The sequence below is a fragment of the Chiloscyllium punctatum genome, chromosome 9 (genome assembly GCF_047496795.1).
Source record: "Chiloscyllium punctatum isolate Juve2018m chromosome 9, sChiPun1.3, whole genome shotgun sequence".
Lineage (NCBI taxonomy): Eukaryota > Metazoa > Chordata > Chondrichthyes > Orectolobiformes > Hemiscylliidae > Chiloscyllium > Chiloscyllium punctatum.
The window spans coordinates 42,676,188-42,691,985 of NC_092747.1; the positions used below are offsets into that span (position 1 = coordinate 42,676,188).

At 36.4% G+C, this 15,798-nt stretch overlaps 1 protein-coding gene across 12 annotated transcripts in view; it reads left to right on the forward strand.

Moving 5' to 3' along the window:
• Nucleotides 1-10,625, forward strand: part of LOC140481336 (spermatogenesis-associated protein 13-like) — a 237,817-nt gene extending 227,192 nt beyond the window's left edge. For 10 of the 12 annotated variants that reach the window (XM_072577339.1, XM_072577347.1, XM_072577346.1 and 7 more), the window contains 4 exons: nt 3,818-3,947; nt 4,705-5,077; nt 6,906-6,980; nt 8,733-10,624. In XM_072577339.1, coding sequence (XP_072433440.1) covers nt 3,818-3,947; nt 4,705-5,077; nt 6,906-6,980; nt 8,733-8,914 — 760 coding nt within the window. In that variant the 3' untranslated portion in view covers nt 8,915-10,624. Of the gene's footprint in view, nt 1-3,817; nt 3,948-4,704; nt 5,078-6,905; nt 6,981-8,732 lie in introns of all 12 variants that reach the window. The other 2 variants (XM_072577338.1, XM_072577342.1) reach the window with 1 other exon arrangement.
• The last annotated feature ends 5,173 nt before the right edge of the window (nt 10,626-15,798 follow it).

A 15,798-nucleotide genomic window follows, 5' to 3' on the forward strand; every position in this document is an offset into this window, starting at 1 on the left:
GTTTTTCGCTCACTGACTGTTGGAAGGTCAGATTCAGAATTTTCAATTTCTAATCCATGCTTAATTGTTCAGATACTTATATTTCACTCTGTACTAGTATCACTACCTTAAATACATTTTTCTTCTGTCTGTGACCTCTTCAGCATGTTAACATGATAATGTTGCTGATTCTTTCTGTTGTATTTGCTGGAGTACTTGCTACATTTCATTGAATTTCTTTATGATTTGATATGGTCCAGTAAATCTTGCTTTTTAATTGTTCCCCAGAGATGGGTAACAAAGGTAACTGCCTGTCACTAGCAATCACATTTGAAGTTTGGCCTTTTTATTTGCTCTGGTTTTCATTGTTTGCTGAGCACTCTTCAGATGCTTTTTAGCTGTCAGGCATTCATTAAATTTACAGGTTGGAAACATAGTCCCTTGAGTGTTGACTTATTTCTTAAATTAATTTCGGTTGTCCTCTCACCTCCTATCCATATGCGTTCAAAAGGATTAAATCCTGTGGATTCATTAGGAGTGTCCCTAATGACAAGTAGTACGAAAAGTATTCCCTAATGCCAATCATTTGGGCAAGCTCTAATTATGGTCTGCTAAGTTTGATATTATCTCTCAAAAATCCTTGAAATTGTGGTGAGAAGTAGAAAATGTAAATTGGGTTGTTCCCATAATAATTTTTTTAGGATATTTGTGGCATAAAATTTTAAAAGCGTAACAATTCTTCCACTACAATTTTTGCAGTACTTTTCCAAAAAAGGCACTGCTTATGTAATTCTGAATAATAGGAATATTTTAATATTTTAGCCTAGGTTTACCTAATACCCAGTAACCTGCCATTCGGAATTTCATGAGCCAATTATAAAATTTCATTATGATAGTCAAATGACACAACCATCTGATGGACACTGCCCATTCCTCATTGGCTGGCATTTGAGGTAGTCTTCATTTCCTCATTAATACTTGTCTTTCAAGTAATAATACACTCTAGTATTGTTTCTGATTAAATTGGAGTACAGTTCTCTTTATTCCAATCCATTTATTGCATTTCTATTTAAGAAAACATTCTAAGCACATCAGCCCCATTGTCTTTACCTTTATACTTAAATTTTGAAAATTGCATTCAGTAACTGAATTTCAATATAATTTCCTTATTTCATAGCTTGGGCCTGAGATCTAGTCATGACACAATTATGAAATAATCCAGTATGTTTTGTCGATAACTTTTCAGTTTCTTTTACTTCTAGTGATTGTTCTACCATCCTTGGTGATGCCAATATTCTTGAATTTGGCAGGTCATTTCCAAAACTAAAGTCAATTTCTTCTTCTTGAATTTGTTTTACTACTTTTGCTATAATTTTTCCACTTACTAACTTGCTGCTTAATCTAACTCTCTATAATTAGACTGATTTGTAACCTGTATGTATTCCACCAATTAAGATGTTCTTCTTCTTTAGCCCTTCTGGAAAATGAATAGTATTTTATCAGCTAGGATGAATGACTGTTTCACAATATTTGACTCAAAGCATAAGAGAGTCCCCCGAGTCAAAATACACAGAATCTCTGGTGCTCTGATTCTCCCTGTCACCATTAGAAAAATAATATTTGTGACCAGACTGAGACTCCCTCCGTTTAGTACTTTCTAAGGAAATATGTTTTCTTTATAGTACTGCTATAGTTTTATTACCCATTTCATTTCCTAGTTTTTCTTTCCCCTTATTACTGCAAACTGGCTGTCATTCAAGTTCTAGCAATTGGCTTCAGTATGTTGAATCTTGTTGCTGTAGAAGCGTGTTAACGTTTTGGTTTTAACCTTTCTACTTGTTACTTTGGTATCCTTCTGATTTTTCTCTAAAACTTAGAACCTCTTCAATCCTCCCTTGCTCTAATCTGTTTCATTGCCAGCTCATGTTCTCTAACTTCCTTATTTCTTTGGATTTTACTTAATTCGAACTCCCTTTCCATTTCTTTCTTCTTTTGCTTCCTTTCTCTTTAGCTTGGTCTCTATTTTCTCTTTCTCAACTTCCATTGCACTTTTTTCTTTTTTGTCCTTTTCAGTTTCAAGTTTTTCATACTGTTTTTTTCTCTCTCATTCAAACCCTTTCATTTCTCTTTCTCAAAGTCCAGTCTTAACATTACTAACTGTACCATACTTAATTCCAACTCCTTCCCTATTCTGGGTTTCTTTTTTTCTCCTGTTCAAAATGTTTTTTAATCAGTTGAAGCATCTAATCCTTATGAAAGCCAGTTTTCATTCTACCTTCAATTAATCTGCTAGCGCTCTTGGTTTAGCTTTAGTCAAAAATTTCAAAAAATCCACTGTCTTCCACTTCCAGAATGTTGTTAGCAATGCAAATCTGTCTTCAAATTCCATGCAATAAGCTTCATTACAATAGAGCCATTTTATATTCAGAGCCACCACCTGATACTTTAAAACAAACTTCGATCCCTCTTCAATCCAGTGAATTAAAATCCTCTAACCCCCACCCCATTATGTTCCTCGCTAATACTGTAACTGAACAAGTCTGATCCCAGACTGAATTCTGGTTTGATAGATTTTGTTTGGTCTTATGATAAAACCCAAGCACACATTGCAGATTTGGTTTTAACAATAAAACAGAAGTATAATATGCAAAAAAGATAGTGAATAAACTATTCACATATAAGTTTAAAGATTTTTAAGTGTTCAGTAAAGTACAAACCTATTAATTGCAACAGCGCTCCTTGATAGTATTTACATCAGAAAGAATTCCCTTATTTAGTACCTTAATTTAATGGTATCTTCAGTTCCTTGTCTCAAATGTGATCGCCTGTTTCTTGAGTTTCGATACAACTGAGTTTAGACTTCCTCAGCTTTACCTTATCCACTTCTGGTCTTGAATTTTCAAACTATACTCTGTACACCCAAAGAAACTATTTCTTAACAGGTCCACAATTTTCTCCCTGCTTAACGATAGTTGTCTTGCATGTCTAACTTCAACCAAGACTTTTTTAAACCCTGAAAGTCAAAGGGTTTTTTTCAAGCTGTGGGTGTTTTACTAAGTCAAAATTATGTTTTGTATCCTTCTACCTGAAATAAAATGGTTATGTTAGTTCATAAAACTCTGCCAATGGAAATAAAGTCCCATTACATTCCAGGTTTTTCTCTTTACTGTTTTTAAAATAGATTATCATCACTACAGAAATAGTGACAAGTTAATCACTAAAGCCTTTTAGTCACACATGGGCCAAATTTCATGTGCCACTCGTTCAAAATCCAAACTCTTAAAGTAAATGTTGTTAAAATGTATATGAATCACATTCCTTATGTAAATATTTCAAACTCTGTTTCAAGAAACTAATTTTGTTATAACATGAGCTATCACAAGAGGCTGAATAGGCTGGGGCTGTTTTCCCTGGAGCGTCAGAGGTGCAGGAATGACTTATAGAGGTTTATTAAAATTGTGAAGGTCATGGATAGGGTAAATAGACAAGGTCTGTTCCCTAGGTTGGGGTGTCCAGAACTATAGGGTTTAGATTTAAGGTGAGAGGGGAAAGATTTAAAAGGGACCTAAAGGGCAGCTTTATCACCCAAAGGGTGGTGCATGTATGGAATGAGCTGCCAGAGGAAGTGGTGGAGGCTGATACAATTGCAACATTTAGAAAAAATTTGGATAGGTACATGAATAGTAAGGGTTTAGAGCGATATGGGCCAGTACTGGCAAATGGGACTAGAATAATTTAGGATATCTGCTGACTCTCTTGTTCTAAATTGTATTTGGTGTAATTCTAGAAACCTTTGTTATCGTGGCAAACATTCATGAAATCTGTTACTGTTCCACAGTGATTATGAAAACATCAGAGCTGCATATGAAGCAATGAAGAATGTAGCACATCTGATTAATGAACGTAAAAGACGATTAGAAAGTATAGACAAGATTGCTCAATGGCAAGTGTCCATTGTAAACTGGGAGGTCTGTATTATATTTCTGACTTGTAATTCAATTGCTTTTATTTAGAAACTTTAGAATATTTCTATTTGTCTTTGACAAGCAGCTCAAAAATAATTGCTGAGATTTGCTGAAATCTCACTTACTTCAAATTCTCCTAGAAATATATTATCTGAGAAAATGCAATGGGAAATATCTCTGTTACATTCCAAAATTTCTTTTGGCATATTATACTGCATACAAAGGTGTAAAAATGCCAGTAGTGAAGTAAACACTTGGTTTTAGTGTCAAATTTGAAAAGAGACAGATCTTCTATACGGTTCACACTATTGCATTAAGCAAGGAAACTCTAGTCGCATTTTGTAGTGTTTCATGGTACAATGATACTTGCACACCATGGCTTAACATGAACTTAGGTTTTTAAAATTGAGATTCATAAATTGCATTGAAAAACTTTCATTAAAGTCAATCATTTATCTAAATCCTCCAGTGACTGGAAGAGAATGGCACTTATGCTACTAATAAAATTCTATAAATTTGAGTGAAAAATCTACTATTAGTACATGAACATTCTGCAGATCCTTTGTTTCACATCTAGAATGAGTTCTGTTACTTTATTAGCAGCTCCTTGTGGCCTCTGCTTGTACTGTAAAATCTTAGGAAATGAATGCACTGAAGACTACTTCAACATCGAATATTGAACTAATGCTAACTCAATACTCTGACTGAATAGCACATTACAGCCATATGTATCATGTTGTTTGTCTGTATATTTTTTCAGGGACAAGATGTTTTAACTAGAAGTTCAGAATTGATTCATTCTGGCGAGTTAATGAAAATCTCATGTCAAGGAAAGAGCCAACAAAGAACATTTTTTCTGTTTGACCATCAGTTATTTTTCTGTAAAAAGGACTTGTTGAGACGAGATATGTTGTACTACAAAGGACGTATTAACATGGATGAGGTAAAAGTACTGGACATAGAGGATGGTAAAGACAAGGATTTTAATGTTAATGTGAAAAATGCCTTCAAACTGAGAAATAACGCAATGGAGGAAGTCTACCTATTCTGTGCCAAAAAGCCAGAAGACAAACAGAAATGGCTCCAAGCATGTATAGACGAAAGAAAAAGGGTGGAAGAAGACCAAGAAATGGGTAAGCTTGATATCTGACATTACTTAGGATAAGTAGTTGCAGCAATTGATTTCCTGTACTCCAAAATCAATAATCGTTCTTCGCAAAAGAATCTTGGCAGAATTTTTTATGTATTCTTCAACTGCAGAGCTATAGGACAGTGTGTAATAACATTGCCTGAGGATATAATTTTGCTCTGTGGGCAGCCTTTTAGCTGGGGTTTTAAAGTACAGGAAGAATGGTTCATGGACTCCATTTCTTGTTCTGACTCTTTTGTTGAGCTTGTGATCTTAGTTGGGAGAAAGAGAATGAAGGTCAGAGGGAATCTCCTTCACAGTTTTATCCAAGCAATTTACTCTGTAACACTGGAAGGAGCCTAGGTCCAGGCTATGTGACTCACCTATGACCCAAGATATGGTTTCTGGAAGATAGAGAAAGTATGAAAAGGATTTCATATCTTAAAGTTGAATTCAGTGATGGTTCAGATTTATTTGACAACTAAATATTTCAAAGCCATAAACAATTGCTGATGTGATTAATATGCTAACATGTCATGAATTGTAGTAGCGACTTCAAATTCTGAAGGATTCTTAAAAGTTGGAGAAGATGGCTCACACAGCCACTGCAACTAGGGATAGCAATAAATGCCCAGACACCACGACTTAATAAACAAATCATTCAAGCTGAATTGAAAATTGAAAACTATGAATGTGATTAAGATTCTCCTTATTTAATAAAATCAAGTCATCAAAGTATAGGTCAATATGCTAAAGACAAAAATGTAGTGGCGTGGTGGTTTGCCAAAAATAAAAACTGGAGGCATTGGAACTGTATCATACATCAGAAATCATTTGAACAAAACTTAAGTTAATGTTTCAGTGAGGATACCATCTTTACCAGGTGCTTTCATTCACCAGTACAAAAACATTAATGTTAATGACTGAACAGACCAAAAAGAAACTCAGTTGGTAGTATGCTTATTTCTAAATAGTAGTGCGTAGATTGAACTCCCGCTCCTGGTCATGACACCAAAACCTAATGCATTGCTTAGAGACTATTGTGCAGTTGCAGATGTTGTCTTCTGAGTTAGACTTTGTTAGGGCAAATAGTCCCTCACTTTGAAGTGGACATAAAAATACCTCAGCACAATTTTAACAAAGAGCATACTAAGGAAGTTGGGAAGGTTTTCAATTAAACTGAATGGGAAAGGGATCAGGTATGAAAAAGATGGTGGGCAACTGTTAATTAAGCTCTTCTTACAGCTTTCATAGAGTCATTGGTGCAGTGGATCTGAAATCACACATAGACCAGAACAAGTAATGATAATAGATTTCTTTCTCTAAACAACATTCATGAGGGCTCTTCAAACAACAGAACAATAATATTTGATGATAAACTGGAAATGAAAAGCTGAGTAGGATGCTATGGAGACTATCAAATGTGATTGATCATAATGCAGCATGTGATATTGCTTTTGCACAGTGATGAGAATGTACATTCAAGTCTTTGCACCTATACACAATGCTAGCTTCATCAAAATTAAGCAGGAAAGCAAGTAGTTCAAGGCAAGTGCTTATTTTAAGAAAAGCGATCACTGCTTTAGCACCAGTTTCATGCACTGACTGAAACTGAAAATTTACAGCTGTGATTGATGACAATGCATTCTGGGCAAGACCAGGAAGAACAGTTCATTCAAAATTGATTTTTCACTCCAGAATCCATGGATAATTTTCTTTCCTTCTCTGCAATATTGCAAAAATGTTCATTTTTTTTTAGTCAAGTAAGTTGTGAGGCTCCTTTATAAAGGTAACATATTAATGAAGAATTTTCTTTTGCGTTAATCTTTCAGGATTTGTAATACATGAAAATCAGAAGAAACAAGCAATGTTAAATGCCAAAAAATCCAGGCATGGGAAAATGAAGAGTAAGTAGAAAAGCATCGATATTCTGAGATACCACTAAAGTTTAGAAGATTGATTTTTATTCAGTTATGGGATGTGGGTCACTGGCTGGGTAAGCATTTACTGTCCTTACCTAGTTGCTCTCAAGAAGGTGGTGATGAGCTGCTGCCTTGGGCTGTTGCTGTCTAGTTTCATTGTGTAATAAGGCAAAATATTTAAGGAGATCCCACAAATTTTAGATTTTGAGGACTGTTTCAGTGATTTTTTTTTTAAATGAATGGAGTCAAACATTTAGCATTTTAAAGACTTAAAAATTAAGTAGGTAAATCAAATTCAGTTTTATTATACAGGCTATCAAGATTTTCCAATTTAAAAATAAAAATCATTGTGACATTACAACATTTCTGAGAATTTCTTAGACCTAAAAGACTGGTAAGATACTATGTCCAAGTATTTGTTTGGTTCAAATGTAAACAAAAGAGCTGAATTCCAGAGGTGTGGTGAGAGTGACAGACCTTGGCATCAAGAAGCCGTGGCAAAACTGGAATCACAGGGTATCAGGATGATGGGGACAAACTCCACTGCTTGAAGTTATACCTGGCATAAAGGTTGTTGGAAACCTTTACAATAATTTCTCAGGGTAGTGTCCTAGGCTCAACCATTTCCACTGCTCTGTCAATGCCTCCCTCTGTCATAAAGTTAGAGGTGGAGATGTTTGCTATTGATTGCACAATTGTCAGTCCCATTTGTGATGACTCTGATATCAAAGCACGTTCAAATGTAACAAGATCTGGATAATATCCAGTCTTGGGCTGACAAGTGGCAAGTAACATTGGTGCCCCACAAATACCAGTCAATAACCATTATTAATAAGAGAGAGTCTCCTCCACCCCTTGATATTCAGTGATGTCACCCTCCCTAAATCCCACAAGATCAACATCCTTGGAAGTACCATTGAACAGAAACTCAACTGGACTTTCCACATAAACACAGTGGCTACAAGAGGTGGTCAGAGGCTAGGAGTAACTCTCAGGCTGAGTCTCCAAAGTCTGTTCACCGCCTAGAAAGCACAAGTCGGGAGTGTGATGGGATACCGGTGCAGCTCTAAACAACACAGGAAGCTCGACACTATTCCAAGACTAAGCAGCCTGCTTGATTAGCAATGCATCCACTCCCTCCACCACTGATGCTCCACAGCAGCAGTGTGTACTACCTACAAAGATGCACTGCAGAAATTCACCAAAGATCTTCAGACCTTCTAAACCCATGACTACCTCTGTAGAAGGGCAAGAGTACAAACACATGGAGACACAACCTCCTGCAAAGTCCCTTCCATGTCACTCACCATCCTGACTTGGAAATATATCACTATTCATTTGGAATCACTGGGTCAAAGTCCTGCGGTTCCCTCCCTAAGGACACTGTTGGTCAATCTATGGCACATGGACTGCAGTGATTCAACAAGGCAGTTCACCACCATCTTCTCAAGGGCAACTTGGTCCAGGTAATAAATGCCAGCCAGCCAATGAATCAGTCCTCTTGATAAATGCAAGCTGATTTAGGAAAATAAAGCCATTTGCACAAAACAAAGCTAAGGTTTTGAGTTAATGTCATTTGGGAGATGAATTGCCTTAATGTAGAAGTAAAGTTGCAAGAACCACCTTTGATGCAGTTAGCTATCAATGCATGCATGAGGGCATGCACGTTTGTCTTGTTCATTAGCTTGATTCTGACTAATTGACCTCAATAACAATTCTCTAAATTTACTGTTGTAGGGGTGAATTATAGTGGATTTTCTGCTCCTCCTCCACATCAATCTCTGCATCCAATCCACCAGCGACATATAACTGTGCCTACCAGCCTTCCTCAGCAACAAGTGTTCGTATTGGCCGAGCCCAAACGTAAAGCTTCCCCCTTCTGGCACAGCTTTACCAAGTTGACTCCATTTAAGAAATGAAAATACAAGTTACCACAAAGTGAGAAAAATTAAATCAGTCACTCTGGCGATTAAGGGTTCTGAGAAAAATATCCAGCTCTGAGAATTTCAACAATAAAGAACTATCAATTATGTACATTACACTTTATTTCTACCCCCACCATAGCCCAGTTGAGGCCTTTCTGACAACTGTGTCAGCCAAGCAGTGAAGATAATAGAGCTATGTGGCAAGCATTCACAAAATCCCAAGCTTCAAAATGTACTCTGAACTCCTAGTATACTCCAACAGATTATTTTACAGGTGATGTGAATTATTTTCAATAACTTTGAAAAGCATTATTATTGAGAACAGTTGCCATTATTTTACCATGCTGTGTCTGTTCATTCCTTTCTGTGCATTTGTATTTGACATCTTTATTTGCCTTGCTATTCTATGGAAAATAGAAATTAAAATTTGCAAGTACCCATTTGAAATGGGAATCTATTGTAAAATTATTCAAGTAAGTGTACCACAATAATGAGAGCTGATGCTGGTCAGTATATGCACATTTTAAGTAAGCAAATGTTTTGAAGTATGCAATATAAAAAGCACATTGCATATTTTGTGGTTAGAATTATATTGGAATTCCATCTTCGTATGGAAAGAAATATAATTTTTTTTGTAATAGTGTCTGATATGTGCTTTAAATGCAAATGAATGTATATGAAATACTTCATTGCAATGAAAGTGCCATCTTGTGCTCAAAAGGGAAACTAAAGTTTATTTTTTTCCTATTGGATCAGTATTTCAACCTGTCCAGGCCGTTAAAGTTCTTTGTTTACTTGCATTGGAATAGCACAATAGGACTTCTTTCTCATCTGAATGCGGCAAAAATTATTGGCAGTAATGCAGAGTTAATCTCTTCTTACCATTAAAAATGAAGATTACCAAAACAAGCATATGGAACTCGGTGCTTTTTGTTTTTATTTTCCTGTTTATGGCATGGACTATAAGCACCAAATCCAAACTACTGTGTCACCAATTCTAGCTGGAATGTTTCTTAGTGAAAACAATAATAACTCGTTTCCAGGAATGCCATGCAGCCTTAGATAAGCATGGCATCTTGAAAATGTGTCAAAGTCCTTGGCTGTATTTATTTTAAGTCTTGTCTTTAAACTCTGCTGTCTGTAGCAGCAGTCTCTTTGTTTTGCTGCTGTTGAAAATCTTTTTTTATGAAGGATGTCTTAAAATTTTTAAATGCTCTTAGATTTTATTTATAACAAAAACATTTTGAAAGCATGTATCTTGAAATTACAAAGGAAACCGGTTGTTGGGGTAATGTTACTAGCAAACTGCAGTGCAGCTTTTATGAACCAAAGAACATGGTGACTAGTTATCACTCAACATTGCATTACACTTTGTGATTTTGAAAATATCCAGCAAATGGATACTTTCAAATTATCTGTAATAAATGGGTTGCTCTGTACATAGTGAGGATTTGTGTGTCTTGATACCTTTATTGAGATTGGTTTTCCTCTTACGATGTTACCACCTAATATGTGATATCTGGTATGTATTGTTGAATTTCCACACAGTCCTCTGTGCAGAAGACCACTTCAAAACCATGTAATTGACTGCTGTACAATATTAGTATTTTGAGCATAAATGTACATAACTAATGTAACTTTTTTTTTGTAGATTAGTTTTTATGTTGCAGTGAGTGATTTATCTGCAGTTAATGTAATAAAACAATTGCTTAAAAAGTCATTTTATTTTGGTGAAATAAACATGATTTTCTTGTTCCATACAAGGCTTGTTTACTCTTAATTAACACAATATATAAAAAGGCTGCTCTTTGTGATTTTGGTCAATCAATATGACTGAAAATGTGTTGCTGGAAAAGCGCAGCAGGTCAGGCAGCATCCAAGGAACAGGAGAATCGACGTTTTGGGCATGAGCCCTTCTTCAGGAATTCCTGAAAAGGGCTGATGCCCGAAACGTCGATTCTCCTGTTCCTTGGATGCTGCCTGACCTGCTGCGCTTTTCCAGCAACACATTTTCAGCTCTGATCTCCAGCATCTGCAGTCCTCACTTTCTCCTCAATCAATATGACTGCCTGTACTGTATATAACAGTGGGATACCTTGCCTTATTGCATGATATGTTTTTCTCATTATTTTTAATGGTCCCAACTTCCAAAGAACTTAGACCGTTGAAGTATTTTCAATGTATTGTAACGTAAGAAATATAACAGCCAATTTGCACTCAATCACTACAATCATCATGACGGTGACCAAATAATCTTTTGTTGTGATATTGTTGCAAGGTAAGTGTTGGTCAGTACACCAAGAATAACTTTTCTCTTTCAAAAATACTTCATATGTCCATTAAAATTTGGGATTCATGAGCACAATTCTCCAAAATAGACAGTTGACTATTTGTAAGAAATTTTCATATGGCTTATGAAGTTTGTTAGGGAACAGTAATTTAGATATAATTCATTAGTTAATTAGACTTTAAAAATGTATATGGCTGGGACCAATTGAGGACACTTCACTGATACCAGAGGACAAATAAGCCGTTGGTGAGGAATGTCTTGTCCTTGTTGAAGTTATAAAGTTATATTCTGGTCTGTCACTGAAGTGTTAAGGATCCTTCATAAAATTTTATAAAGGTTTATAAAATCATGAGGGGTATGGATAGGGTGAATAGACAAAGTCATTTCCCTGGGATGTGGATGTCCAGAACTAGAGGGCATAGGTTTAGGGTGAGAGGGGAAAGACATATAAGGGACTTAAGGAGCAACATTTTCACACAGGGTAGTTTGTGTATGGGATGAGCTGCCAGAGGAAGTGGTAGAGGTTGGTACAATTACAACATTTTAAAAAGGCATCTGGATGGGTACATGAATAGGAAGGGTTTAGAGGGATATGGGCCAAATGCTGGCAAATGGGACTAGATGAATTTAGGATATTTGGTTGGCATGGACAGGTTGAACCAAAGGGTCTGTGTACGTGCTGAACATCTCTATGACTCTAATTAGCTATGTCTGGAAGAGTGAGTCAAAAGCTACATAAAACAGTTTTGACATCTGATAAATGGCTGCCTTATGCCACAAGGACAATTGATTGCCTGCAAAAGGATTTAAGTAGTTAACTTGCAGGAAAGCTGTGCCTTCAAACAACAGTCAATGCCAAATGTAACATGGAACAGGGAAGCTGATACTGATCAGACAAGCTGCCAACTGCCAACTTGGTGGTTTCAGAAGAGTAACCAATACATTGGATTAAAGAAGTTAAAGAATCATCAATAATCTGGCATCACAGACAAGGATGGAAAAAAAAAATAAAAATCCAACACCAGATTGCTCTCTTTCAGCAGAACTTGAGAGCAGCACCACACAAGGATCAAAACCTGCACATAAGAGACAGATACTGTTGGTTGGAATCGTAACTAAATTCCACCATTAATCCAGTAATAGCTCAGGTGAGTGGTGAGGCTTAACTTGCTTACTCGAGGGATTTTATTTTGTTAGCTATGTGCTATTTAACTCATTGTTTCAGTACTTTATTGGGAGATTTCTTAATAAGTAGCTGAATTAAAGATGGCTTGTAGTGACTTACCCACAGCAATAGCATTTTTTATTTTAAAAAAACTTAGTTTTCTTTTTCCCCCAGATAGGAAGACAGTCACTTCAACCGGATGGTGAAAGATAGTGGCAGCATGTGGAAACTAAATGCAGTAAATATTAAACACAAGGCTACAAGATAGCAAGTCAATGATGTACTTCAATGGAAGAAAGAAAATGTTCTAAATTCACCAGGGAGCAGCCAACAGGAACTGTTGATTAGAATTGTCCAATATTGGAAAATGAAAACAGCAACAAAGCTTCAAGCAGGCATCATTCCAGGGTTCCACAGGAGTGAGGAATTGTCACTACACCTTCCAAAGCCAATCTCCAATACTCCAAAGTGGAACAATTGGAGGATACATTTTGCCATGTACTAAGCCTCGGAGTTATACATAAAGGACAGTGTGATCAGGTCAGCTCTCCACTCTTTGCAATCAAAACCATCACGAATGATGTGTTGACCAGACAATGTTGGATGACAAGTCAGTTTCTGATGAGAGTTTTTTTGCAACTACCTGCAATGCATGTTCTACTGTCTGTAAGAATCTCATAAATGGAGGAACTAAATTTTAATAAGTGGAGGTAAAGAAGAAGGGAATCCTTTGATTCCTTTATTAACAACTTTATTAGCTAGAAATTGTCTGCTTGGTGATCTAACAATTATTTTAGATTATTATAAGTTGCAAAAGCAAGAAGTGCACTGAAGGAAGAGTTTGCCAAAACTAATAAATGTGCACCAGACATTATTTTGAAGTGCTTTGATGAAGTGGGAAAAATGTTGCTATATGTTAAGCAAGTTAGAATAGTTAAAGCCTTCTCCAAACAAGCTGTGAGGCCTGGGGCACAATTCTGAAAGCAAAAAGATCAGATCATGGCAAGGATTAAAATTTTAAAATCAAATAATAAATCTTACATATTTTACAGACTTTAGAATTTTCTAAGCAGGAAAACCTGCTCAAGATTAAAGCTGATCTAAAGGTAGATGAAGTGGCTGAGGAAAATGTAATGTTTGGAATTTGGAGAAGAGTTTTCTAAATTATGCTCAGGACTGGTAATTTGAGAGAGTATCATATTATATCTTGCAGTCAAATGTAAAACCAATCTTCAACACGGGTAATTTCAATAAACACAGTACCAAATAATTTTGCTCATCTGTGTTCGCAGGTCCTAAAGTAAATGAGGATGTTAGGATCTATATGGACCTGACCCAAGTCAACAAAGCAGTATGGATGAATTTCACAATGTCATCAGTTGCTGATAGTCTAGCTAATTTGGCAAAGATTACAATATTGACAAAACTAAATGCCGGTAATGCATTTTTCCAGGTACCAAGTACCTTGCTTCTGTCATTATTGCTCCTTTGAAATGGCACAAACTATTTCAAGGAACAATATAGAACTTACTCCAAGGGAAGGATGTAATTTTTAAAAATTCATTCATAGGATGGTGGCATTGCTGACTAGGCAAGCATTTATTATCTGTCCCCAGTTGCTCAGATGGCAGTTTAAAGTCGACCACATTGCAGTGGGTCAGGAGTCATATTGTCCAGAGCGGTTAAGGATAACCGCTTCCTTCCCTAAAGAATATTTTTGATTTTCCAACTGACATTTCCAGACTTTTATTGATTTTTAAAATTCCGCTATCTGTCATGGCTGGATTCAACTTTGTATTCCCAGAACATTGCTTGGTTCTCAGTTAATACTCTCGGAAATACTACTAGGCAATTACCTCTGCTATGCTATAATGGGTAATACTCTAATTCATCTTTTGAAGAAGTTACATGATTGGAGGACTACAAACATTCTGAAAATATTACAGGATACAGTTGTAATGTTAATGGAAAAGTGTGAATTTGCAAACCCTGTGGTCAAATTTGCATTATGGCGGCCACAGGGGTTATGGTCAATTGTCAGAAAATCAAGATGGTCAGAGAAATTTCACTAATATACAAACATTACAGAATGGTTAACCAAGTAGGGCAATTCGTACTTAATCACTGATAGGTTAACAAACCATGGAAACAGTTATTGCAACCCTGCCAACAATGGTTATGGAATGTTGATCAAAGAAATTGTTTTGAAGCAATGAAGAAATTGTTAACTTCTTCCAAAGTTTAGCATATTATGAGCGAAACAATAAAAGTTGCAGATGTATCAACCATAGGCCACTGTGAAAATTTTCGACAAGTCCAAAAAGATGAAAAATTTAGGTCATTAGATCAGTTTGGGAGAGGTGGTGGAAATGTCGTTGGACTAGTAATTCAGAGGTTCAGGCTAACCACTGAAGACGCTGATTCAAATTGAAAAGTAGATTTTTATGGTATTGTGGATGTGCCAGAATTTCTTTATTTTATTTGTGGAATGTGACTCTGGCTGAACCAGAGCCTTTGAGATAGGGATGATGAGCTACATTGCTGAACCACTGATGCACCCAAAGTCCTGTTAAGGCGGAAGTTTCAGCATCTTGACCCAGCAGCACTGAAGGAATGACAATATATTTCCAAGTCGCAATGATGAATAGTTTGGAGAGGAATTTGCAAATAGCGATGTTTCGATGTATTTACTACCCTTGCCCTAGATGGTAGTGGTTTTGCATTTGGAAGCTGCTGTCCAAGGAGTCATGGTAAATTTCTGCAACACATCTTGTGGATAATACACGTTGTTGCTACTGAATGCCAGTGGTGGAAGAAGTGAATGTTTGTGGATGTGGTGTCTGTCAAGTGGGCTGCTTGAGTGTTATTGAAGCTGTACCCATCCAAGCAAGTGAAGTGTTCCATCGCACTTCTAATTGTGTCTTATAGATGTTGGAAAGACTTTGGGGAGTCACACGAAATATCGTATTTGCTGTAGGATACCTAATCTCTGATCTGCTCTTGAAGACACTGCATTTATGATGAAATTCTAGTTCAGTTTCTAGTCAATGATAGCTTCTCAGGATGTTGATAGTGGGAGATTCAGCAATGGTAATTCTATTGAATATCATGGGGTAATGGTTAGATAGCCTCTTATTAGAGATGACCCAAGTTCCTGCGAAGGGAAGGATATGTAGTGAATTGAGTTCCTTAGAGTGAGAAGCTAAATATTAGTCGCGGACCAGAATTATTGCGATAAAGCACTTTAGAGGTTACTTGAAGCTGAGTAAATTTGTGCAAGGGTGTATGATAGCATCAGGAAGTGCTATCTGTAGTTCCAGTCTAAAAGTCATAAGTGACCATAAGTATAATCTCTCTGCCAATTAGGGATAGTGTGCAATAAATGCTGGTCGCCTTGTGATATCAACATACTATGAACAAATA